The sequence below is a fragment of the Aulonocara sp. 'chitande type north' Nkhata Bay genome, linkage group LG6, assembly GCF_057382095.1.
Source record: "Aulonocara sp. 'chitande type north' Nkhata Bay isolate Kocher_YH1m ecotype deep benthic linkage group LG6, A_spYH_male_GT1.1, whole genome shotgun sequence".
NCBI lineage: Eukaryota > Metazoa > Chordata > Actinopteri > Cichliformes > Cichlidae > Aulonocara > Aulonocara sp. 'chitande type north' Nkhata Bay.
Window position 1 is genome coordinate 31,157,624 of NC_141349.1, and position 25,200 is coordinate 31,182,823.

General features: G+C 40.4%; 1 protein-coding gene across 3 annotated transcripts in view; it reads left to right on the forward strand.

The window, feature by feature from the left end:
* prkcaa (protein kinase C, alpha, a) overlaps positions 1-25,200 on the forward strand; it is a 145,241-nt gene that overhangs the window by 30,547 nt on the left and 89,494 nt on the right. For all 3 annotated transcript variants that reach the window (XM_086296305.1, XM_086296304.1, XM_086296302.1), the window contains one exon: positions 23,910-23,992. In XM_086296305.1, coding sequence (XP_086152431.1) covers positions 23,910-23,992 — 83 coding nt within the window. The remainder of the gene's footprint in view (positions 1-23,909; positions 23,993-25,200) is intronic.

Below are 25,200 nucleotides of genomic sequence, written 5' to 3' on the forward strand. Positions count from 1 at the left end.
GAGCCAGAAAGTGAACTCAGCTGGTGTTTAGCATGCAGCAGGAGCATGGAAACATCTCACTGAGGCCGATAAAATAGTTAACAAGATAAAGAGTAAGAAACGCTGCTGCTTGCTACAGTATGGTAAATGGCCTGTATTTATATAGCGCTTTACTAGTCCCTAAGGACCCCAAAGCGCTTTACATATCCAGTCATCCACCCATTCACACACACATTCACACACTGGTGATGGCAAGCTACATTGTAGCCACAGCCACCCTGGGGCGCACTGACAGAGGCGAGGCTGCCAGACACTGGCGCCACCGGGCCCTCTGACCACCACCAGTAGGCAATGGGTGAAGTGTCTTGCCCAAGGACACAACGACCAAGACTGTCCAAGCCGGGGCTCGAACCGGCAACCTTCCGATTACAAGGCGAACGCCCAACTCTTGAGCCACGATCGCCCGTATGACCAAAGATTAAACAATGAGTGAAGTTGGCAAATCCTCATGGCATACCAGTAGATCTTATATAGCTCTTGTGCCCTCACGATGTATAATTCATCCAGTGTGTCAAATAGATTTCTCCTTTTTTATGTTTGGTGTCCACCTCTAATACAAAATATATTAGTTCAACATGTCCGCTGAGCTGCTGCAATGGTTTTACTAAAGCTCAGGCATTTTTAAGAAAACATTCCAGAGGTTTGAGGGAGGGATGAGTAAGATTAGGTTCAGTTGTTGGTTGGTTTCCAGTAAATCCACTGGAACCTGCCGACTTAGCCTCTCAGGGCAACAGCCAATATTTGAACTTCCAGTTTAGCTGGGACATCCATGTAGGGGATTATCGACTCAGGTTCAAGACTTCCTGTTCAGTTCAGCGTCCATTGTTTTTTCACTGATTTTGTTTAAATCAAACAAAACCCTACAGATTCTACATATTTATATGTCGATATCTGTTTATAGGATGAAGTGAATCGGTGCATAAAGAGTTAAATAAGAACCACTTAATGGCAAGGTGGACTTCATGAAATGCTACCAAACCTGCCAGCTATGACTTTCTGCATCATTCCTTCTGAAATTAACAAAAGCCATAGGTGAACGCCGCTCACTCCTTCGCAAATCGATTGATTTCGGTTCAGGCGGGTGTTTGATGTAGTATCCCCTACGCAATTACTGCTGACATCACAATCAAACCTATAGCCCGCCATCTCTCCTTTTTGTCCACCTGCTTTTGTGCTCCTACTGCTGCTTTTATTCCAGCACTTTAGCATGAAGGTTGAACCTTTACAGCCTCAAGGGACATGGATGAGTGACACATAATGCAGGACGGAGCAGTGAATTGGTAGCACAGTAAGGCAGCAGAATTGTCTTGGCAGAGCTCTGGCTTCTCCCCAGGCGTCTTGGCCTTAGAAAATACCTGCTGCATTGTGTACCACTTTTATGGCGCCTCTCCTATTAGAAATGAACTTTGCTCAGAAAGGCGGTGGGGTGATAATGATGTGCAGTTTGTGTGTGTTGGGTGTGTGTTTGTGTGTGTGTGAGGGTATAGTTAGAGGGTTGTGTAGTTGTGTGGGGGTTGAACAGGTTGTTAATAGTGACTGTAGTGTGGAGAGAAAAAAAACTCGGTTTCGTGCTTATACGAGAGAAAAACTTTTTAAGGCCAAACAGCTTAATAAACATACAGTGTTCAACTAAAAAGTTATGATTACTATTTATTTATATTTCTCCCTTGGATCTCCATATTAATGAAAATGCTGGCTGGACAGTTTCATTTTTTCAGCCAAATCCGTTGGCCAGTGTGAAATCCAAAAGAGAAAGTAATTTGGATATTTTTCGGCAGGAGATGAAACACGAGGAGAAGAAAGATACAGGCGAAAAAGATGGAAGCGGGAGGATAGGGGAGGAGAGGATAGAGGGGTCTGACAGATGACCTGATTTCTGTGGCAAAGTAAGGTGACAACCAGCATGAGGTCATCTGTCACTTTCGCACAGCCTGCTAATTTTAGAATATCATCACTCTCATCTTTCTCCTTCACCCCGCCTTCCCTGCCTGCCCCCTCCCCCCTCCACTCGTCACACCATTTAGCACCAGCCACCGCACGCTTCCTTTGTCAGTGGTGGTTAAAGGGTGACACAATCAGCAGTACCGACTGTGCGCGCACGCGTGTCTGCGTGGTAGACAGTGAGAAAGCGAGAGTGCCGCGCGCGAATGGATATGGTGCGCATGGGGTGTGAACTTGCGATTGCTCGAAGTGGCCATTGTGGCACAGATTGTTTACATGCCTTGTAGCTCATGTCATATTTTCCATAAAAATAATAAAGGCCAGTGCTTTTTTCACACATGGGCATGAATCAGCGAGAAGCAGCGCAGTCACTTCACAGACTGTGAACGTCGTCTGCTTTTGTTTTGTGTGCACGTGAATCAATGCAAAACAAGTGTGTGTGTGCGCGAAGCTTCACCAAGTGTTTGCAGTTGACAGCGAATGCATGATTTGTTCCTTTCGTGAACTCCTTTCACTCCATTCTGAGTGAAAGGAGTGTCAAGGGGTGTCATGCTAACAAATTTATTTTTAAACAGTATGTGCTTTAAGTGCAGGGAATCATCTTCTAATGGCTTGCTGAGTCGCTACACAATTTTCAGAATCTGGAGCTTGAAAAAGACTATTTTGAGTGTGTAATTAGAAAATCACCCAATAAAAAACAAACAAACAACTTCACCTTTGAACAAGAAAATTTTCTAGCACAACAAAACAAGCTTAGAAACATTACCTTTAACATTACCTAAGTGCCTCAGGTAATGTTAAAGGCGCTTGCTACGCTTTTTCCAACAGTCTCCAAATGTCACTAAAGCTCTTCTATTTCCAATTCCAAAATGTTAAATGGGATACATGTGCAGTGAAAAAATGTAAACACATTCAAAACCACCTAATTCCAAACAAGCCTCAGTGAGCGCCATTGGCGTCCCACGTCCCGCGCGGCTTCATATCGCATTGCTCTATCACGTGATTAATCTGCCTTTAATGTCAACTACTTATCCAGGCAGCTGGCTGTTATGAAGATGGAACCGGGACACGCCCATTTCCTGACACGCAATCACTTAGCATTTCCTTGACACCAATTTCCTTCTTCCTGCGCTCCCATTATTTTTTTTTTATTTTCTGCCACAGGAAGTTATAGGCTGCCATAGATAGACACAGGGAAGACGCACACAATCTCACGAGCGCAGGGATCAAATTCCGCAGCCCGTCCATCATCTGCTCTGAAGTGACATGTCTCAAATGTGCCCAAGTTGGCAGACCTTAATGCAATCTGTTGGGAAGTAAAAGTTACCAAGTTCACATTTTTTACCCCCCTTCCATCTGCCAGCCTTCACTTCTTAGCTTCTCGGTGAAAATTGATATCGGATAAAACTGCCAAAGCCAATGTGCTACATCTTGCGATATATTAGATCTGCTTATAAATTACAAATGAATTTAGCTGATAAGTACATGTCTTTGAGTCTTCTCAAAGAAAATTACACTGTGAAAAATTACACATCCTTTTCCAGGACTGCGACGGCACTAAGTCAACATTAGTCCAAAGCTGTTTGCATTTAAAGGCACCACAATCACATGACCTTGTTATTTGCATCAGTAGACCTGCTTTCCTTACTCTACCTTGTGTTTGCACCATTGTCAAAGGATGTGGTTGATTTTAGCAGCACACTGTGAGGCAGTTTCTCCATAGCTGTGCTCTCTTTGCCTATGTGGGCTAATGCAATTTCTCAAAACCACAGAGTAACTGTCAGCTCTTGCTGCCTTGGCATTTGTTGCATGCTGCTGTGACAGTGAAGTATGAAGCCCTCGCAACAGGCGTTGCTCAGTCCTCGTGTTAACAAGTATGCAGAGATGCTGGAGCTAAACGTACTGTCAGAGTGGGAGAACTGAGGTGGAGACTGTGAAAGCAAGAAAACGAGAAAAAAAACATCATTTTGAGTGAACAAGAAGAAATTAGGGAATAAGAAAAAGAAAAGAAGGCCCAGTTATGTAAGTGGCAGTAAAGCTGTAGTGATATCTTGGAGCACTTCCAGCTCTGTGGTGCACACCTCCCCGCATATTCACACACACCCACCCACATAGACCCACTCAGTGGATGGCTGCGGAGAGTAATGTCCTGTTTGTGTGCATGCTGTAGAAACCACAATGAGCTGTTTCTCTGGCCAGCTGACCGCAGCTGAGGGAGCTGAAGGAACAGTACAGGAAATACAGTCTGAAGCGGAGGACCAAAGGCTGACACAGGCCTTTGTAATTAAGTTCTCCTTTTTGGGCTCTTTTTCATTACCCCATTTAACTGCAGGGGTCATTAAACTTTTATCGTGATTCTCATCAGTCATGCCCAGCCATTATTTTCTTCTGTTCTACAGTTTTTACTTTTTGCACCGCGCCACATCGTGTCCCATCATTTCTCTTTTTAACGATTCCTTCGGATCTTTCCCGTATACTTTACAATTCTGCCTTCATCTCAGCCAGCCTTTTCTGTTAGAGGTCAAGGAGTCTGTTTAGCTACTCTTACCTAACTTGCATTCATGCTGCTTTTATTCTGCGCTCACCCTGCCAGTTTCAGGTTATGAGTCCATCCCCCTGCTCTGAGCTTTCCTTCCATGCTTGCGCCATTTGAAGTGGCTTATAATAAATGAGGACGGTTCTTCTCTTACACTTTATTAATTTGGCTGCGTTTAGATAATCTGCTTTGTGTCTGTGTGCTTAGTGAAACGTCAGCTTAAATTACTCGAGTGATTTACAGTTCGAGTAAATTGTTTAGTACAACCACCTGTTAATGTTTCTGTCTTCCTGACCTGACATGACAGTGAAGATTCAAACTAATATCGCTGATATTTTGCAATATCGCTGATATTTTGCAATATCGCTGATATTTTGCAGTATCACTGATATTGCAAAAATGTTAGTCATTATATGTTGTCACTAGAAAGTTACATTGTGCTTTCTTATAATATTCATACAGTAAAAATCTGGAAGATTTCCACAGGAAAAGTTTTCAAACACTACAGATGACAATAAATCATGTACAAAAGCATTTATGGCATTTTATAAATAAGCATTTATTTATAAAGACTAGTATTTTTATGGGGCAACATGCCCCGTTGTTCATAGTGTGCTGTGCTGCAATGTCCTAATAATGGCTTTAAGAGGATTCAGCAATGGCTAATTGCATTTAGCTGCCTGGACAGTGAGTCTGCAGCTTGACTCTGACCGTACCTGCCCAAAAGTGGTATGACTGCTGCTTTGATGCTTCTTGGTTGGTCCACCGTCCCCCACTCTTTAACCACATTTATGAGTTCTGTTTAAAATTGTGTGACCACTGTGACAGGCAGCAAAGAAAGGCAGTCAAAGGCTAGGCCTTCGGCAGATACAAAATCAATCATATTTGGAGGGTCTATATGTAAGCATTTTATTTTGAAAATGTTTTGTTTTGCTCTTCCCCGATATCTCCTAATCATTCTTCTTGGACTGCAGTTTTCTTGGCTAGTTTCCAAGTGTGCTCGGCTCTGACTGGTGAGCAGCCGGTCAGTCTCGCAAGCCGGCCCGTGTCATGCATTCACACAGCATTTAACAATAACAATAAAAGAAATAATAACAATAAACAATAACAATAATTTAACAATAAACATGATCAGATCGCTTTCACCAAACTGAACATCGGCATTTTAAAGAAGCTAAAGCTGTCCAGAGCTCAGACCTAGCCACAAGGCAGCAGCTTTGGTATGAGCCTCAGTATGAGCAATGAAAAGACCAGAGGACTTACAGTAAATTATCGAAACAAAGAATGAAAAGAAAATAGAGAGCTGTTTACCTGAGAGAAGATTCTGTAACTTAATGTTAAGTTTATAATTTCTTTATTATTAAAACAATACTCTTTATTTAAGAAAAATATTTGTAGTTCTTTGACAGAAAATCGGCAAAAATCAGTATTAGCAGATCACACCTTCAAGAAAATTGGTACATCCCTCCCTGTTACCCCCAATGGGACCTTCCACCTCACATCCAGAAAAAAACTTGAACTAAAAAAGCTACATATTTACTTTTTTAATAAACTTTTGAGCCTTCGTTCTATTTTATTGCAGTAGAAGTCTCTTTATCCGTTTTCAATTTGTGTTTGAAAAAGTTGAAAAATCCCCCCTCCCATCCCAGCCTGAAGCAGTCAACCGGCTTGATAAAGGTTGTGAGATGAATCAGGCTGTCTGCCACCACACCCAATAATCTCCTATGATTATTTATAGCCTCTGCAATGCTAGACCCCTGGAAGGATGGAGAGTTTTAAACCATTGTGCAACAGTGGATGAGCCTTCTGTGTAGATGGGTGTTATTGTACATGTGTTCGTTCATGTATTCGGCCTGCGTCTTTGGGTCTGTGCTGTTATATTTGGTTCTGGTTTAGTTTGGCTAAAACAAACACACAATAGTATTAGAAGTTAAAAAAGACAAAGACCACTAGAATAAAATTTATACTCTTCTCATGACTAATATGAGGCTTTGTACAGTGCATTAGTCTAGACTACAGTGCAGAGCAGTTAAACGTTAGGCTGGCTCATCATTCCCGCGAGTGGGAATGCATCATCTTTCAAGGTAGTGGGGGTTACACATGGTGGGCAAATTACTAACTGTGTGCATACAGGCAGACTGCACACACAAACACACCCACACACACAAGCACAAGTCTGCATGCTCTTCATAGCAACTCTCATGAAACGAGAGTTATTCACGTGTCTACCTACAGCTTAGTTTAGACAGTGTATCATTATAAAGTCTAAACTCATAGGCACACCTGCGAGTTAGTTTGTGTTCTGGCTTTATCTGTGACAAATGAAGCGCTGTCATGCACTCTTCAGGTGTTGTAAGTAATGAAGTCCCAGAATGCTGAGACTAGAAAAAAAAAACTATTTCTCTGAAATAGTGTCATAGTGTTTTCCATTTATTAGCCTGATCTGTCACTTTGTAAAATTTATATCTTAGAGCAGTACCCGGAGCTGCGGGGATATTATCAGAGATCGATGTATTTGGCTCCATCTGGTGCCGTAATTCAACTGGAAAAGATCCACACCGTGTGAAGCATCGACAGCGCTGCCTGTGAAGATCCGAGTAATGGCAGACACGTCGATGCTTCCTCCTAACTTCCCATCACGAGGTTCATCTGTGTTGCTCAAATTTTTGCCATTAAATCAATCGTGGGGAGTTAGTTTCCTCTAGTACTCAGGGAAATACATTGGGCATATTTTTCACAAGCACGTCCATCATTTAGGTATGTTGTAGTTAAAAGTCATAGCAGTTACTCCATTCATGCTGTTGAAAAGCCTGCAACAGTGAGGGGTAGGGCTGAACGATATATCGCATTTGCGATAATATCGCGACATGATCAAGTGCAATTTTCTAACCGCAAAGGCTGCGATTATACTGCGATTATAAGGCTGTCCAAATTACTACCATATCCCAGAATTCATAGCGCGGCCCAGCCAAACTCCAGTTTCCAGCAATGGCGGCCGCTACTAAGTTTTAAAATTACTCATACTAATCTTTCTGGGTCACAAAATAAACTTTTAACATATTTTCAGGCGAGAAAGTAGTTGTGTAAACATCAAATATCTGCTCGGTTTATCAAGATATCCCATATTTGCAAAAGTGCTTCGACGTTTTCAGAGGCGTCTGCTACCCACCAGCTCGACAGCTAGCCGGGAGCTCGAGGGTTACTGATGCGGCCGAGAACGGCACAACTCCCGGCACATCATTTTCAGATCACCGCGGAGTTTCGCTGCTCGGGTTAAACGTAATATATAAGTCACTTAGACAACCTAAAAATGTTATTGTTGGGCTTTTTTCAGTGTTTTGTTTGTTCGTGAGTAAATCGGTTTGGCTGAGATTAAAGTTATTAGATTAGATAAAATAAAACTTTATTAATCCCCCGGGTGGGTTCCTCCTTGGTTTTCACACAGCTGACTAAACGTCAAACAGAAAACTTATTAAACAGAAGTATGAGACAGTCGAGAATTTACACCAGTGTCTGGTTATATTTTAGATAGCAAGAAGCAGACGGCCGAGTTTATTAAACTCCACCGAGACAGCGGTGACGCTAATCAGAAGGCTAGACCGTCCAATTTCACGCCTTTAAACTTTAAAGGCGTGTTTGTGTGTGTGTTTATACAATTGCTATTATGTTTGCACTTTATGTGTAATGTTACTGACTGCAGAGATCAGTAAGATGTGTGTATTTTTTATTTATTAGTTTTATTTATTTAATATTATTTTTAATTGAATGACTGTCTAGTAGTTTGTCGAAAAACTGAGTGTGGTAAAGCCACTGATTTTTTTTTATGTATATTTCTGCAATCTGCACATTGTACTGACTTTCATTTTAATGTTTACACCAGGGTTCCTTGTCAGCACTTTATGCTCAGATGTTTGTAAGCTAAAAATAAACTATTGTGTATGTTCAAATATACTGTTGTGATTGAAGAAGTTAAATAAAAATGTCAGTCATCAATTCATGCATCACCTCATGTCATCATAACAGAGGTCTGTCTTCCAGGAAAGAACAGTTTAAAATTAATGTAATATAGTATTGGCCATACTATATGATGTATTGCTTGTCTTTGTTTAATAATACAGAAGACAAAGACCTTAAAAAATAATCGCATATCGCATCGCAATCGCAATATTGGGGCAAAAAATCGCAATTAGATTATTTTCCATAATCGTTCAGCCCTAGTGAGGGGCCCAGTTTGTTGGCGGTGAGTTGTTTATAATCATGCTGTGTTCTGCTGGATAACTAATTGTAATGCCAGAGTTGTGGCATTTCCATGGAATAACAAAGAGTCACTTTAATTTTGTAATTTTCTTCAAGGATTTGCCAGCTGATAAATTTTTCCTTTCCTGAGAAACAACAACTCACTGTATTTTTTATATTCTCGTAGGCACATACTAAAAAAAAAATCCCTGTTATTTTCAGTGCAGGCAAAGCATTTAGCTCAGATGCTACTGTTGCTTTTTTCTTCTTTGAATCCTGTAGTACTTGTTCTTGTGCACAAAAGCTCAATTAGCTCATCTAGCCTTTTTTTGTGCGGCTGTTTTAAAAGAGTTTCCCCCCCTAATTTGAACCTCTTCCTGTCACATGTAATTAGGGATCTGTGAGAGTTGATTAGGTGCTTTTAGACCGTCTGCCATTGACTTCTTACAGTCTGACCTCACAATTGCAGGTTGGATTTCAACCTCAAGACACTGGCTAGAGGAGTTTTGTATGTATGAGTTTAGCCATTTTGCAGATCCACATCACTACAAAGGCATTATATTCATTTCTGCCTTACTGTGTGTGGCATTTGCATTACTGCACTTTTCCAACTGCTTCTTGGCTATAATTGCACAAACACACACACAAGCTGACTAATTAGATGGGCAGATGAATAGGAAGTCCTGTTGCTTATATATCTCCCACCCCAGCACACTGTTAATAATAACTCAGCACCAAAAGTGAACATGGTACCAAAGAGGAATATGATTCTAAATTAATATTGTCGGCTGAGAACAAAATAAAGACATTAAGAACAGATTCCAGCATTATTACCCTGAGTACTTTCCTGAGGGGGTTGGAAAAGGGAGTGCAGTGTAGTTTAGAAGTCATACTGAAATGCACTATAAATAATGTAAATGCATACAGTATAATAGATATGAATAAAACAGGAGTGCAGCTGCAGGAATTTATTGCAGTGATCAGGAATAGACCATTCTTACACACTAATCCTTATCTAACATTATGCATATGAAACCAAGAAGGAAGTCATAATGAAAGCCCTTTAAAATGACAGATTCATCTTTATTAAAATGTTCTGCTTGCCCTTTGCAACTGTTTTTTTTCCCCTTTCACCACCAATTTCTGTATTCATGCCCTGATTTTTGTCTGTGGGGTACAATTACACTTCAACAGTTTAAACATTTCATTGTGTAGTGACAGCCATGTCTTATAGATGCAGAAGTGTCCCTGTGTGTACTCTGCTGAGTTGTCGTCCATTATGGAGGTTTAAATGTCAGTGCGCAGCAGTGAACTATTGATGCAGATAAAAATTGATTCCTTTATCACAAAGACTAAAGATGCATGTCAATAGAATCCTAAAAAGATGAATTGACTTTGTTTTCACAGATGTTTTTCTTGTTCCTTCATCTCATTGACATTTGTAGAGTTAACCAAAGCTTCTTCTTGGATCTCATTTCAGACATGTTTGAGGCTGGATAGCTAGGAGAATGCAGAGTGGATGGTTAGAAAAAAATATTTTGTTCTTCAATGTCAGGTTCTGCACAAGAATGCATTAGAAAACCAGGGGGTTAAAAGTAGTTAAAAATGGTATTTGCATTGGTTTAATGCTAATTTAAGTCAGGATGAAAATATGCCACCCGTGGGTCCTTGTTAAAAATGTTCTCTAAAGTTTTGTGATGTATAAAGAGAAATTTTGACCAACTGAAAGGGCTTTGTTGACGTTAGGCATTTTGAAGCTTAGGCTGTCGTTTCAGCCAAACACAAGTTCTTAAGGAAATCCTGCGTCCTTTGTGAAACCTTTTCACCCCTCAAAGCCATGTCTTGAAAAATGACAACAAACGCGTTGTTTTTATTAATAAAACACGCTTGCTTACTGCAACTAGCGGTGTCAGCTATTGCCTGCCAGGGTTTTGTTTTCTTTTCTTTTTTTTATAATTCAAGTATTTATTAGATTTTGCATTTTATAACAGCAAATACAGAGATGCAACAACCAAAAGCAAGAAGCAAACAAACAAAAACAAACAAACAAAATAAATAACAAAAATAAATAAATTAAAAATAAAAAAAAAAACCACAACAAAACAAAACAAGTGAGGTTTTAACATATGTTGTATTAAACTCAAATGTCCAAGTCAGGTAGACATGTAGGTGCAAAAATTGTCCCACTGTTCCAGCGCAGCTTCTGTCACATGATGTATTTTTCCCAGCATCTTTTCGCATGCAACATTCCCAATCATTCTGTCTTTCCACATTTTAAGCGTTGGAATATGAGAGTCCTTCCAGTGTTCCAAAATGACACGGGCACATGTTACCAATGCAGTACTTAACACTCTAAACTGGTGTTTACTTAATTGCGGCACAGGGTTTTGTTTTCTTTGCCCTGCAGAGAGTTTAAAGGCCATTCTTTGGATTAGCCCTATCAACATCCCATTAAGAGCCTACCCTGTCGATTACTTCAAATCTCAGCCAGGGCAAGACTTCATGTGAGATCACTCACTGTCAACAGGATGCATTGTCTGATTTGAAGTATTCACCCAGCAGCATTTTGATTTGGTTATTAAGGACCCAGAAATTCCAGCATAATGAACAACTAAGTGTCAAACAACTAAGGTATTTTTTTGCATTAGAGAAAACAAAAACTTTGTACACATCTCAGAATGTTTCTTTGTCATTTTAATTGGCTACAAGTGCTTAGCAGTTTGAGCCTCAATATAGAGTTTGTGAGATGCTAACGTCTGAGCTATTTGATATCTGTAAATCACCCCAAACCCTGTGGGATTCCTGTGGGAACCACAACAAACATCCGTGTGAGATCCAAGTAAGAATAACTGGATGGAACGTGATTATAAACTGAAAATATGTGTCATGTTCTACCTCCAAATGATATCTCCACAGTATGGACTATGTAACAAGATACTTTTGAGGTGTGTGCAGTCTCTTACAATATTAATAAAAGTATATTTTTCCAGCTGGTTAACCGTTAAGGAATATGGATGTTATAACCTTACATAATGCACCTCTTACAGTTGAGGATAATTGTTGGAGTGTAGAATAAACGTCTTCCAAATATCAGATGGTACAAACAAAATGTTTCATATGCATGGCAATGCAGTGGAAAAAGTGTCTAAATAAATCCAGCTGTGTCTATGTTCGTGTTAGCTCAGGGCTTGGAGCAGGAAGCAGGGCCCAACTCTCTGATTCTACTGGGAGGAGAGCTAGGCTGATCCTCCTCTGAACTGCAGGAATTAGTGTTTAAATTGGCATTTCTTGATCTGCTTTGAGCCTATGTGAGCCATTTGAGCCACACAGGAACTGGGCTCTGCATGAAGAGGTTCTTCCTTTGATTTTATTATGGGTTAAACTGAAGGAATTGTTTTTTCTATAGTGACAGTTCTAGAAAGAGTGTTTGTGTGTGTTTATGTGTGTGTGTGTGTGTGTGGTTGTGGGTCACACTCCAAATGACTACTGTTTTCAATCTTTGGTCCCTGATAAAAGGAGTAAAATGCACTTCAGAATCGGTGAAATTGTCAATTGTCCATTAAAGAAGAAGCAAGAAGCAAACAGTTTGCAGCCCTGAACTTTATTTTTATTCCTCAGTAGGATGCTTCTGGATTTGTGTTAACCGCTGTTATGGGCAGCACTTTTAGTTGTCTGGCTCACTGGTTCGACCCTGAAAAGGATAAGCGGAAGCGAATGGATGGATGGATGTTATTCTTCCTTGCAAACCATTATCAGTACTGAGTGATTTATTCTTAAACACAAAGCATTGCTCTTCAAAACGAACTAGCCATGTGTGAAAAGACTTTCTTTACCTCAAAGGAGTCAGTCAGGCATTTATCAAAGGCGAGTTAGCAGAGAACAGTAGCAATTTTAGAAGAATCCTAAGTATGTCTTATATACACAAACACACACAGACACACACACAGATTGTGGCGCAACTGTAAGTGACAGCAACGCTGCAGTTGAGATTCATGCTGAACTGAAATGACTGCACATAGTTACCATAAGCCTTCAGCATGCTTATGTCATCATTTGATGATGTTTTCCTGCTGTGTTGATAGACCTTATCCTCTTTGTGATAACATCTTTGATCACATACAGATATATATTGATCACAAAGAGTAATAGGAATTCATGTACTGGTTAAGCCAAACCTGAATAGACTGAGTTGGTTTGGGCATTGTGAATGTGAATAGCCAGATTGCTTGACATAGTCGATGTCCTATTATACAGAGCATTTGATTGGACCGTGTTCTGATAATAAGCTGGAAGATCGCTCTCATGTTTAGTCTGAAGGATTCAATGTCCATATTTTCCAAGATGAATGTAAAATTTCTATTTTTCTGACCACAGATCAGTTTCCACTTTGCCACAGCCCATTTTCAATGGCAGATACCAGCCTCACGCTCACATATAGCTTCTTAATTGCATGATAGAGCTTTAACCTGCGTATGTGGCTGGAAAACTGGAAAACTGTGTTCGCTGACAGTGATCTCTGTTCTGGAGATGTTCCTGAGCCCATGCAGTGATTTGGTGCCTGAACATCATTGACATCTAATACTGAGTTTCAGTTGGGGTGTTTTGTGAAATAAATATGCATTTATGAGATTAGCAAATAATTACATTCTGCTTTTATTTATATTTCATAGCTTATCCCACCTTTTTTGGAATTATGGTCGTACCTAATGATTGTATAATAGTAATACATTTCTTTCCCCTCCCTCTGTTCCATAATTAATGCATTTGTGTAATCATACACAACTAATGTCTCAGTTACTGGGCTTTCTGCATGAAACAGTCAGTTTAAAATCGTCCTTGAAACAACACTGATGATCATTAGGGTAGTGCCCTGTTTACATTTAAACTATATAACCACAATATTGGCCTTTATCAACTGTGCGTGAAGTGTAAATATCACAGGGAAGCTTTCAACTTAAGCGTGTTAACACATGTGCGACTGCCAAGTAGTGCACTAGGTTTAATGATAAATGTGTTCGCATGAATTTTGTTTCCTTGTAATGCTTTGTGATTACAAGGAAACAAACAGCAGCTCGTTACAGCAGCTGTGTAACGAGAACAAACTACAGTTTTATTTGACTTCTTTTATTTACATCCTTGAGTGGCATTTCCTATCTGTTTGATAAATGTGATCAAATGCGTATCTGCCAAATTTAGGTATTGATTGTTTTTCACAGCAACATTTACTGGAGGCTTTGAATGAGTGGGGACCTGTGTGTGTGAAGGACAGCATTAGATGCAATCAGAAGAAGGTTTTGTAATAAGCTTTTGTAAATGGCTTGTACAATACAACCTCCTACTCTTTGCTTAAGAATTGAGTATTTTCAAAAGCTATTACTTAAAAAGCTTTTCTTAAGAAAAGGGCAATTAAGCCATATTCCACTGCTGCTGGTCAGGGCAAGGCTGTCTGAAATGATTGGTTTCATAAAAGATGCTGCTGTTCCATGGTATGCAGTAATATTTGGGTTTATTGGGAGCTGAACTAAAATCTGTTGAACCACCATGCGTTTAACTTACCTTACAGACAGTAAATATTGAACTAACTAGTCTGATCCTTCTAGTCATCATTTTTCTTACCCACTTATCAGACTCACCGTTTTTTGGAAGTGGAGCCTATCCCGCCTTTTATTGGGCAAGAAGTGGTGCACATCCCGAACAGGCTGCCACTCTGTCAGACTAACAGGCAGAGACAGATAAGCTTGTACACTCTCATTCACACCTACAGCTAATTTAAAATCACTGGTGGACTTAACAAGCATGTCTTCGCGCTGTGTGAAAAGAGCTGGAGCACACAAAAAACCCCACACAGGCACAAAAAGTTTTAGCTGTCGTGTAAAGAGATGCGCTGATCCATGGATATCGTCCGTGTCGACTATGTAAGACAGCATTTGCTGTTGTAAGTTATTTAAGATATTTACCTGTCGCATCAATTTTACATTGGCTAGATGTGCAAAATTGCATGATGATGAGCTAAAAGACTTTAAAACAGATCACAACGTGGAAGTAAATTTACTATCAGCTGAATTATTTTTGGTTTACAGGCTTGTTGCACTTCTATCGACCCAGAATTTTACAATTGGTGGATCTTTAATAGTGTGCTACTTTTTGTTTTGTAGTTATTTTGCAATATTTACATGAAACTGTAAGAAAATGTAGAAACCTGTCTGTGAGAACTTTACCTGTATTTCACTGACAGTCAGCCAGTAAGGTATTCAATTAGAACGCAAAGGTCAAAACCGAGTAAGAGGCAAGTATTCACTGATGCTGCCATAAATTCACATTCAATGCAATTTACTTTGCTGTACAAAGCAGTACAAGGTTTATTGATTTATCAGGTAACTACTGTTTCCTGGTGTTCAGTGGATGACATTAAAGAGAATTAGAAAGGGATTTTAATCAGTGTCACTAATCTACAGTAGCTCTCTTTAACAGGTAGAACGATTGGGGTCCAAGTCGAATCAGGGGTAGATCACTTAAAGTCTGTGTTAATATTTTATATTTTCTTTCATGTTGTCACTTCACATGAGAAGCGATCCATTCTCCTCTGATGGATCTGCTATGTCTCGTATGACAGTGATGCACAATGCTGCCAATTGTAATGCAGACAGCTTACAGTTAGGATGATAGTGATAGTGTTGATGATGAAGCAGCCGCTTGAGTGTTGTTGACGTTTAACATCACTTTATCATCCACAGTCAGTAGCTGTTTCGACCGCCAATACTTCAGGTAGAGAGTTTATTCATGTCAATGTGTGACTACTTAATTACTGTGGTCAGGAAACTTTGAAATGAAGGTCAAAATGTACAAAAGTGGACACCCCCCCCAAAAAAAGAACCTCCCAGTTATTTAGGGTATTATCTTATCTTTAGTATCAACACAATTTCATTTAATTTTAGGGTTATGGTTATGGTTAGGGTTAGACATGGGTGTATGTCACAACAGCCTTTTTAAAGTAACTCCGAGGTCCTTTTTGAACATAAAATTGTGACTTTGAAAGGATGACCCAGTTTTCTGCTGGGACTCTATTACATAGATGTATTAGTTTTGAAATATAGTGATACCGTGCTATCCTTTAGTTGTTGTGCCGTATTAGGATGAGTCTTCTAGTACTAGACTCATTAAAAACAAATATCTATAAGCACAGTACTTTTTTTGTTTGTTTGTTTCTATTTGTAGCAAATAATGCAATCCTAGATTTCCGCTATCACACCTATCCATGTGGTAACACGGTTTATTCTGTTCCACGCTCACTAGAATAAAATATTGCTGGCAGAAACACTGTATGTTTGGGAATTATTTTTAGGTGAAAATAGAGCTGGGCGATAGAACGATAACGATATGTATCGCGATATAACTTTTACTCGATAGAGAAATTAAGCTATCGCGATAGACCTCGCCGCTCTTGTCCTCTTAAAAAAAAAAAAAAAAAAAAAAAAAGGTCAGCCAAATTAAGTAGCGCAGGGCCGAACCAATCACAGCCGCAGCGTCACGTCGCGTGACTTGTTACGTACAGCACAAGTGCCAAGCCGCACGTGTGTTTGTTTGGGAAGCAGCCAGCGGGTAATGGAGCCAGCGCGTAATGGAGGAAATGAGTGTGCCGACTAGAAAAATCAACCGAGCGTGACCGAAGAGAAAACAGATGATGGTTCCAATGCCGGAGAGATTGTCGAACGGAAGAGCCATAGAAGTTCCGTAGTGTGAAGGTATTTCGGCTATTTCAAGTCTGACAAAAAACAGAGTAGCATGCACTGTAAATTGTGCCGAAAGCAAGTCTGGAAATACACTGAACAAAAATATAAACGCAACACTTTTGTTTTTGCTCCCATTCCCCATGGGATGGACGTAGAGACCTAAAATTCATTCCAGATACACAATATAACCATCCCTCCCAAACAGTGGTCACAAATCAGTCCAAATGTGTGGTAGTGGGCACATCTGCTATATTGAGATAATCCATCCCACCTCACAGGTGTGCCACATCAGGATGCTGATCTGACATCATGAGTAGTGCACAGGTGTACCTCAGACTGCCCACAACAAAAGGCCACCCTGGAATGTGCAGTTTTTTGCGCTATTGGGGGTCTGGGGACCCAGAACCGGTCAGTATCTGGTGTGACCACCATTTGCCTCATGCAGTGCAACACATCGTCGCATGGAGTTTATCAGATTGTCAATTGTGGCCTGTGGAATGTTGGTCCACTCCACTTCAATGGCTGTGCGAGGTTGTTGGATATTCGTGGGAACTGGTACACGCTGTCGTATACGCCGGTCAAGCACATCCCGAACATGCTCAATGGGTGACATGTCCGGTGAGTATGCTGGCCATGCAAGAACTGGGACATTCTCAGCTGCCATCTGCCCTGAACAATGTGAACAATGATTCATCCGTGAAGAGCACACCTCTCCAACGTGCCAGACGCCATCGAATGTGAGCATTTGCCCACACAAGTCTGTTACAGCGACGAGCTGGAGTCAGGTCAAGACCCCGATGAGGACGACGGGCATGCAGTTGAGCGTCCCTGAGACGGTTTCTGACAGTTTGTGCAGAAATTGTTTGGTTGTGCAAACCAATTGTTCCAGCAGCTGTCTGGGTGGCTGGTCTCAGACGATCTTGGAGGTGAACCTGCTGGATGTGGAGGTCCTGGGCTGGTGTGGTTACACGAGGTCTGCGGTTGTGAGGCCGGTTGGATGTGCTGCCATATTCTCTGAAACGCCTGTGGAGACGGCTTATGGTTGAGAAATGAACATTCAATGCACGGGCGACAGATCTGGTTGACATTCCTGCTGTCAGCATGCCAATTGCACGCTCCCTCATTGCTTGTGGCATCTGTGGCATTTTGCTGTGAGACAAAACTGCACATTCCAGGGTGGCCTTTTGTTGTGGGCAGTCTGAGGTACACCTGTGCACTACTCATGATGTCAGATCAGCATCCTGATGTGGCACACCTGTGAGGTGGGATGGATTATCTCAATATAGCAGATGTGCCCACTACCACACATTTGGACTGATTTGTGACCACTGTTTGGGAGGGATGGTTATATTGTGTATCTGGAATGAATTTTAGGTCTCTATGTCCATCCCATGGGGAATGGGAGCAAAAACAAAAGTGTTGCGTTTATATTTTTGTTCAGTGTACAATAAACTGGTGCATGCGTCACACTGTGTACCACGTTATTGTTTCGGTGAAATGAATTTCTACAATACTGTTACTGTTAATTCTACTCTCTGCAGTGTTTAAATGCTTACATATACACACAGTTACTGTCCCTCCACACATACGACTCGGTTCTGCTTCTATGCCCCAGCTTTGTTTACTTTTTCCCACCGAGGCTTCTAGACTTCTGATTGGCCAACATTTCTGCACGGTTAGGAATCTAGCGCCACCTGCTGCTTTGGCATGTTCATAGCAGCGTTTTCCTTCATTTCTGCCTTTATGTGTGGACGGGATTCTTTTTTTAAAACGAAAACGGAAAATCTCAGTTTTCAAAAATACCCGTGTACGTGTGGACGTAGCCTCAGTCTCTGACTGGAAGCGCTAATTCGTCATTCGGCTTTTGTCAGACTAAAGTAACTGTTAAAACTGTTTGAAAAGCTCAGCTATACAACAAGGAGAGATTGAGAATTTCCTTTTAGTTCTCAGTTTATTTGATATTGACAAAAGTTAGTCAGTTTTGTCTGTTCTTCTGTAAAACAAACTAAGATTTATTTTTAGAATTAATATTTTGTTTCTAAGTGGAATTGACAATTTAGTCTGTTTCGTTTGTTCTATTTTGAAACTTAAACGCTTTAGCGGCTGCCTTTTGTGTAGTTTGCAATATTTGCCTTTATTTATCTGAAAAAGTCTCATGTTCCTTAAGTACATCTACCCTGTTGAACTTATTATGAGAAATAAATATTTAAATCAAAACAAGCTGCTGATTATTTCACATTTTACTTGTGAGCAACGGCACATTTAAATCTTACAAATATAGTTATTTGGCTTATATCGTGATAGATATCGTTATCGACTGAAATGAAAAAAACATATCGTGATATGAAAAAATCTCATATCGCCCAGCTCTAGGTGAAAATATACAAGTTCCTGCCAGTTTGGATTAATTTATTTCCTTGGTGTTTCATTACTCTGGATGAACCAGAGACGATATTTGTCAGCTGTACTTCCTTACCCGTTACATAATGCCTATTGCTCCCTGTGAGACCTCTCTATTCTCGAGGGGCAACATTATGGAGGCATATTGCTCAGTGTTTTTGTCAGACGCTCAATTGTCAAACTGAGAGGAAAGGCGTGTATAATTATATCACACAGTGAGTAAAATCTCAATCCAACTCAATTTGATCTATACCGTTTGTCTTTTCCAGGTGTAAATTGTTCCTTTTTAATGATAAGTCTGATTGTCACAGAGTTATTGTTCAGTGAAAGTAGTTCTGCTGTTCCAAATGGGAAAAAAATGTAAAAGAATAGAAATAATAAATGCTTCCCAGTCTAGGAAGAGAGGCCTTTGTCAAGGCCACCGGTGGGCTGCATGGCCTCCTGATAATTAGATTTAAAAGCTCTGGGTTACTTTGTTTTTGCGAGGTGCCTTGGAATTAAATCGCATCCACATAGCCAAAACCCAGTGAATTTAATCGTTGCCTCCGTCTTATTTCCTGCCTGCATTCACGAAAACTTCAGGAAATTGCTACTATGAACTTGTGACCTGAGAACGGTTTGGAATAAATTGATTTTCCAGAGTGGGAGTAGGAGCATATCTCAGCTATGTTCTCTTTTGGGAAAAAAGTAGTGATTTAAAAACCTCTATTACACTTAGAGAATGAACAATCCTTTCCAGAGAGTGAGGAAATTTTTAGGTCAGAGGAAGACAAAACTCTAACAAATGTCATTAAATCTTCACAACTGAGCTGCTTTTTTGGTTCAGTCCATGAAATCTTACATCGGATTTGGAAAAGTCACGTGGCAAACCTTCACGTAACCAACTGTTTGATCCTTAATTGCCTAATAATAAATTGCCCACTCCTAGAGGTTGATGTTTTGATCTAAATATCTAGCAGTTTTGCTAATTGCAGTGGTGTATATATAAACCTATAAAGTTGTTGCCAGTTTCGACCACCCTGTTATTAAGACTTTGCATCATTTATCCCCTCTACTTACTGACCCACTTACATAATGTTTATCCGTCCCCGGGAGACCTTTTAGTTACTTTAGTAACTATCAAGTAACTATCTTGGTGCCCTAATGGAAACGAGCTGCAGCAGTGGCAATCAGAGATGATGTCTGTGATAAACCTCTTAAGTGTTGCTTCAACGAAATGCTGCTGGGAAAACTGATCAGAAGCAACTCCGCTCTAATGAGAACACCAGATGATACCGAGTTTTGATGTTCTTAATCTTTGCCTCGTTTCTTTTTTTCTCCTTTGCCTCGTTTCTGCTAAACTAATTGCCTGCCACCTCTGTTGCTCAAATTTACACCATCGCCTTTATCCTTCCCTTCATATCGACATGCAAGCCCCATTATAGAAATCTCAGAAAAAAGCAATCGGTTTGTATGTTGCAGACAACAGCTTTCTTTGCCAGGAATAAAAAATTGACCAGTTTGATCCAAACAATTTAACTTAAACAAGTTTACTGATGTAAGAATCTGAAAATGATGCATCGCTGGAGTGCCAAAATAAAGCGGACGAAAGCTACTAGCACATATGTTTTGCATTTTCTTTATTGCACAAGTCATAATTAAACACAAGAAGAAGAAGAAGTGAAATGATGAAATACATGCAAAATATGCAGTGCTGATGCAGAGGAACTCGTTGCTCTGGTCTAATCCATTCAGTGTTTTTGAAAGAGTACCTTTTAACTCAAGCCATAATCTCATGTTAATTCTAAACCAGTAGTTTTGGTGCCTAAACCAAACAACAAAGGAGAACAGGAGTAAACCACAATCGAAATTCAAACTTTAAAAATGTCGCTGTAGAAATTTAGACCCTATTTAAAAGAATTTTTCAAAAGTTTTTTAGATGAATTTGTGTTTTTGCCACCAGCTGCCCTCATTTGAGATGATATGGTCATTCAGGTGGGGGACTTGATAACTACAACATAATGTCTTTCAACATAAATATACTACGTTATGAGTTAAATATGCTCAGCAACAGGATCAGCACTTATTTTGAATGAACAGACCAAAGAAGATTTGGCGTTTGGTGAATGCTGGCTGCTAAAAGAACAAACGAACTACAACCTTTAAAGAAAGTCCAGTGGAAGAACAAAACACAAGACTGGGTTAAGGAGTAGTTGCTGTAACATTCTGTCGACATTTAGTGTTCGTAGGGTGAACTTAAGGGACTTTGTCCCTTGTCCTTATCAGCTATTTACCTCAGGATGAATTGTGGAGGTCCTAAATCACTGACCTGTCTGATTTGTGGGTTGGCTGTGGTGTGAGTTATGGGTCATGGTTTCATGTTGGCTATTGACTGTACTGACTGATAGCTCCTAGGAAACATAAGGGGTCGGAAGGTGTCAAGTTGTGGTAGTGTGATATATCTGTGTGCGGGCGGCTGTATTGATTTGCCATCATTAAAGCACATGTGAATACCATCATGTTTTCAGCATAACACTTTCTTTATTGTTTAGTACAGTGTATATAGAAAAAATGCAGTAGAGAAAGTGATTTGTGACCATATTACTTTAATTAAAACCAGTTTTACCTGGTATCTAGGCAAAACTGAAAACAAAACTCTTGGCATTGACACAAGCAGTCTCTGTGACACTGTTTGGTTTGGGTGTCTGCCACCCACATTCCAAATATCGGCAAAGAAAATACCATATGAAATGTAATGACGGCTATGATGACAGACAGTGACAATCCAGAATGTCAGAAGGTTTTCTATCTCACAAGCAGACAAGTTGAAATTCTGTTTGTGCATAAAACACAGAAACAGTTTAGCAAGTCTTAGTGGTACTATTATTTTCTCGAGTTTAATTTCAAGTCCATTGTATTGACTGTTCGGGAATTACAGCGATTGTTATGTATAGTCCCAATTTTCGGAGGCTCAAAGTTAATCGAACAATCAACTGACAAGCATTTGCATTTCACGATGAGGCCTGTTTCCTTCTTATTTCCTGACGAACTAGGTAGATAAAATATTTGGAGTTGATTGCAAGTGTTAAACTTGCATTTCACATCTTTTTATTGGAACTCTCAATATAGATGTCTAAAAAGATGTCAATGCAAATGGAGGAGACGATCATTAGGCTGGAAAAATAAACAAACAAATACATGTACGGGAGAACCAAGATCCGAACATTCCCAAGGTGGTAGGCATATCAAAGTCTACAATCAGGAAAGGACTTCTTGATTGTAAATACAGAGGGTTTACAGTAAGGTGCAAACCACTGGTTACATTAAAGAACAAGAAGCCCCGATAAGACTTTGCCAGAAAACATCTTTAAGAGCCTGCATAGCTCCGGGAAAACAAGCCTTTGGGAATACGAAACCAAGATTGCCTTTTGCCAGAATAATGGAAAGAGAGAAGTAATGGAAAAGGAGAGAAACGGCTTTGATCTGAAGCATACCACATCTTCTGTCAATTATGGTAATGGCATGGGGATGTATGGCTCCCAGTGGAACCTGGTCACTAGTGTTTATTGATTATTCAACTGCCGATAGAAGTTGAAGGATGAATTCTGAAATGTACTCTCTGCTCAGATTCAGCCAAGTACTGCAAAACTAATTGGGCAACACTTTGCAGTGCAAATGGATACAGACCCAAAGCAAAGGGCAAAACGAACATGAGAGTTTCTGATGGCAGTCGCTGGAGACAAAACTGAAAGTTGCTGCTGAAATAAGCAGCAGCTTTAGTGAAGACCTTGCGGAGCATCACAAGGATGATGATCTCTTCTTGACTGAAGTCATTTGCAGTCAAGCAATCATTATATTTAAACTGATGTTGATTTCTTGTATTATAAGTCTCTGTAAATGCAAGATTATGTATAAAAGTGGCTGTAAGTCATTGAAACCCCTTGAAATAAAGCTTAAAGTCTGCACTTAAAAACCTCCTGGGGTGGTGTACAGATGTATGCTTAGCTATGGGGATGATCACAGCTCATTTTTAACACTCAGTCATGTGTTCCTTGTTCCTGGTTAGAGCTGTTTGACAGGGATGCAGTTAAATAACGAGAGGTGAGAGGTGGGTGTGCATGAGTGAAAGATACGACCCGATTCACATTACTTTGCTGAACAGCTGAAAGATTAAAAAAGTGAAACTGAAAAACGGGCCGTGTCTCTGAAAACGCATCACATCATTGATTTCTCATAAATCACTAATGGAGTCTGTTCAGGGATTTTCAGTGTGAAGTGAAGACTATTGAAAACCACCAATTTAGATGCTTTCATCTCATTCTGTAAGCAGTAGCCTTGAAAACACTAGGAAGTACTAGGAAGAAAAAGAGGGGCTCGCTTGCGTTTAGAAAGGAGAGAGAAGCAGAAATAACATTTATCTAGACACATTTATTTTTAACAAGGGGCAGCCTCGACATCTATTGACATAATGTGCAGTTTTTGTCAATTGTGCTAGCCAGTTTGCACAATTAGACCCTCCCCAGCCTGTCTCTTTTTTCTGTTTCCCAATTTCTAAGCACCAGAAACAGGCGCCGCTCTCCACGTTGAGTCGGTTGCTTACTTGGCTGCGCACTACCGTGCACTCGGTGACCTGGCTTTTATACCGAGAGAGTGACTCTGACAGCGTGTAGGCAGATACATTCAAGTGTGTGAGTCTGGATGTGTATTCTGTGGATACATGTTAAACAGTTTTGTCAGCCTGTGAATCTGTTTGTCTTGGGTGTGCTTCATGTGCATAATATAGAGTGTGAGTTTGTGTACGTGGTGTCTGCCTTAGCTCCGGTCATATCAGTGAGGAGGTGGCACTGTACTGTCCAATAAGAGCAGGCAGGATTGGCCATCTGGACACATGATAGGGAGCCTAGCCCAGACATCAGTCTTTCTTCAATTCCTCTTAGTATTATCTGAGCTCCATGTCTTTCTGCTGCCTGTATATCCATTAATAATAAAACACTGTATTTTAACATAACCCTTTCTCTCCTTTCTCTCTCTCTCCCCATCTCCCACAGTTTGCTGTTTTGTGGTCCACAAGAGATGCCATGAATTTGTCACGTTCTCCTGCCCAGGGGCAGATAAGGGGCCCGATACAGATGTAAGTAACCCAGCCCAGCTGTTGCCTCTTACATCTTTGTTGACGAGGAAGTGCTTTCCTTGTCATTAAACTGAAGTACGTGCCACCGATATGCAGTTGCACCAACCAGACCTCGCTCTTTCCCGAACAGTGTCGCTCTTTGACAGCTGTAGTGCTTCCATGTTTCCTTATCGTGTTATGAAGCAGCTGTCTGTAAAGGGGGAAATGAAAAATTAAACTGACATTTCTTCTGAGAAGTATCACTTTCCAAGCATCTTGAGCTACAAAGATACTCCAGATGTTTAAAAATGAAATAAAATCCTGCCTTTTATAGAGTAACGTTGATAGCTACATATATAAATATTGATCTCAGAAATGTGGTGATTATGGTGGTGTTACGTCCCTGTGCAGCTTCTAATCGTCTCAGTGTTTTCAGCTGGTGCTAATTGGCCACACCTAGTCAGGTGTGGATAAAAGCATACCTGAGGCAAGCTTCCCGGCAGTGCACTAGTCTTTGCCATCTGCCCATTTCTCCGAGAGAGAAATGACTTCAAAACATGGCAGGAGAATGGCCCCCACAGCGCACCCGAACCACTGGATTCCCTCAGGATAAAGGGTTTGTTTATTTCCTTGAATGTGTCACCATCCTTTATATAGTTGCATTAATAAACGAATCTAATGGTTATCTGAAGAAGCCCATTCAAATTTTAAGTCCTGTTGACTCAGTGCTGAATTACTACAGCAGCAGGTGGCAAACTCATTCATTGTTTGTGTTGCCGTTGAATAACTGGTTGCCACCTTTAGTGAAAGTGACTAAAATATTTCTCTCAGTGATCTTCTCTCCCGAAACCCTTAAGGGAAACTTGACTTTATTGTCTCTCTGAAATAGTGCTGTGTACCACATTTGATGCTTTTATGGCATCAGCTGATTTGCACCAGTATTTAAAAATGAATTGCCCCACCAGCATTACCCAATGAATCCCATCAGTGTCAGTGAGGCTTTAAGGTTTGTCTAAGCTAACCTTACATTCAGCAGATTGTTGGAAACATTACTCAGAGATTTTGCTCCATTTTGATATGACAGCATAACACAGTTGCTGCAGATTTGTTGGCTGCACATCCATAATTTGAACCTCCTGTTCCACCACATGCCAACGGGGCTCTTTTGGATTGAGATTTGTTGACTGTGCGGGCCAGATGAGCACAGTAATATCATTGTCACGTTTCAG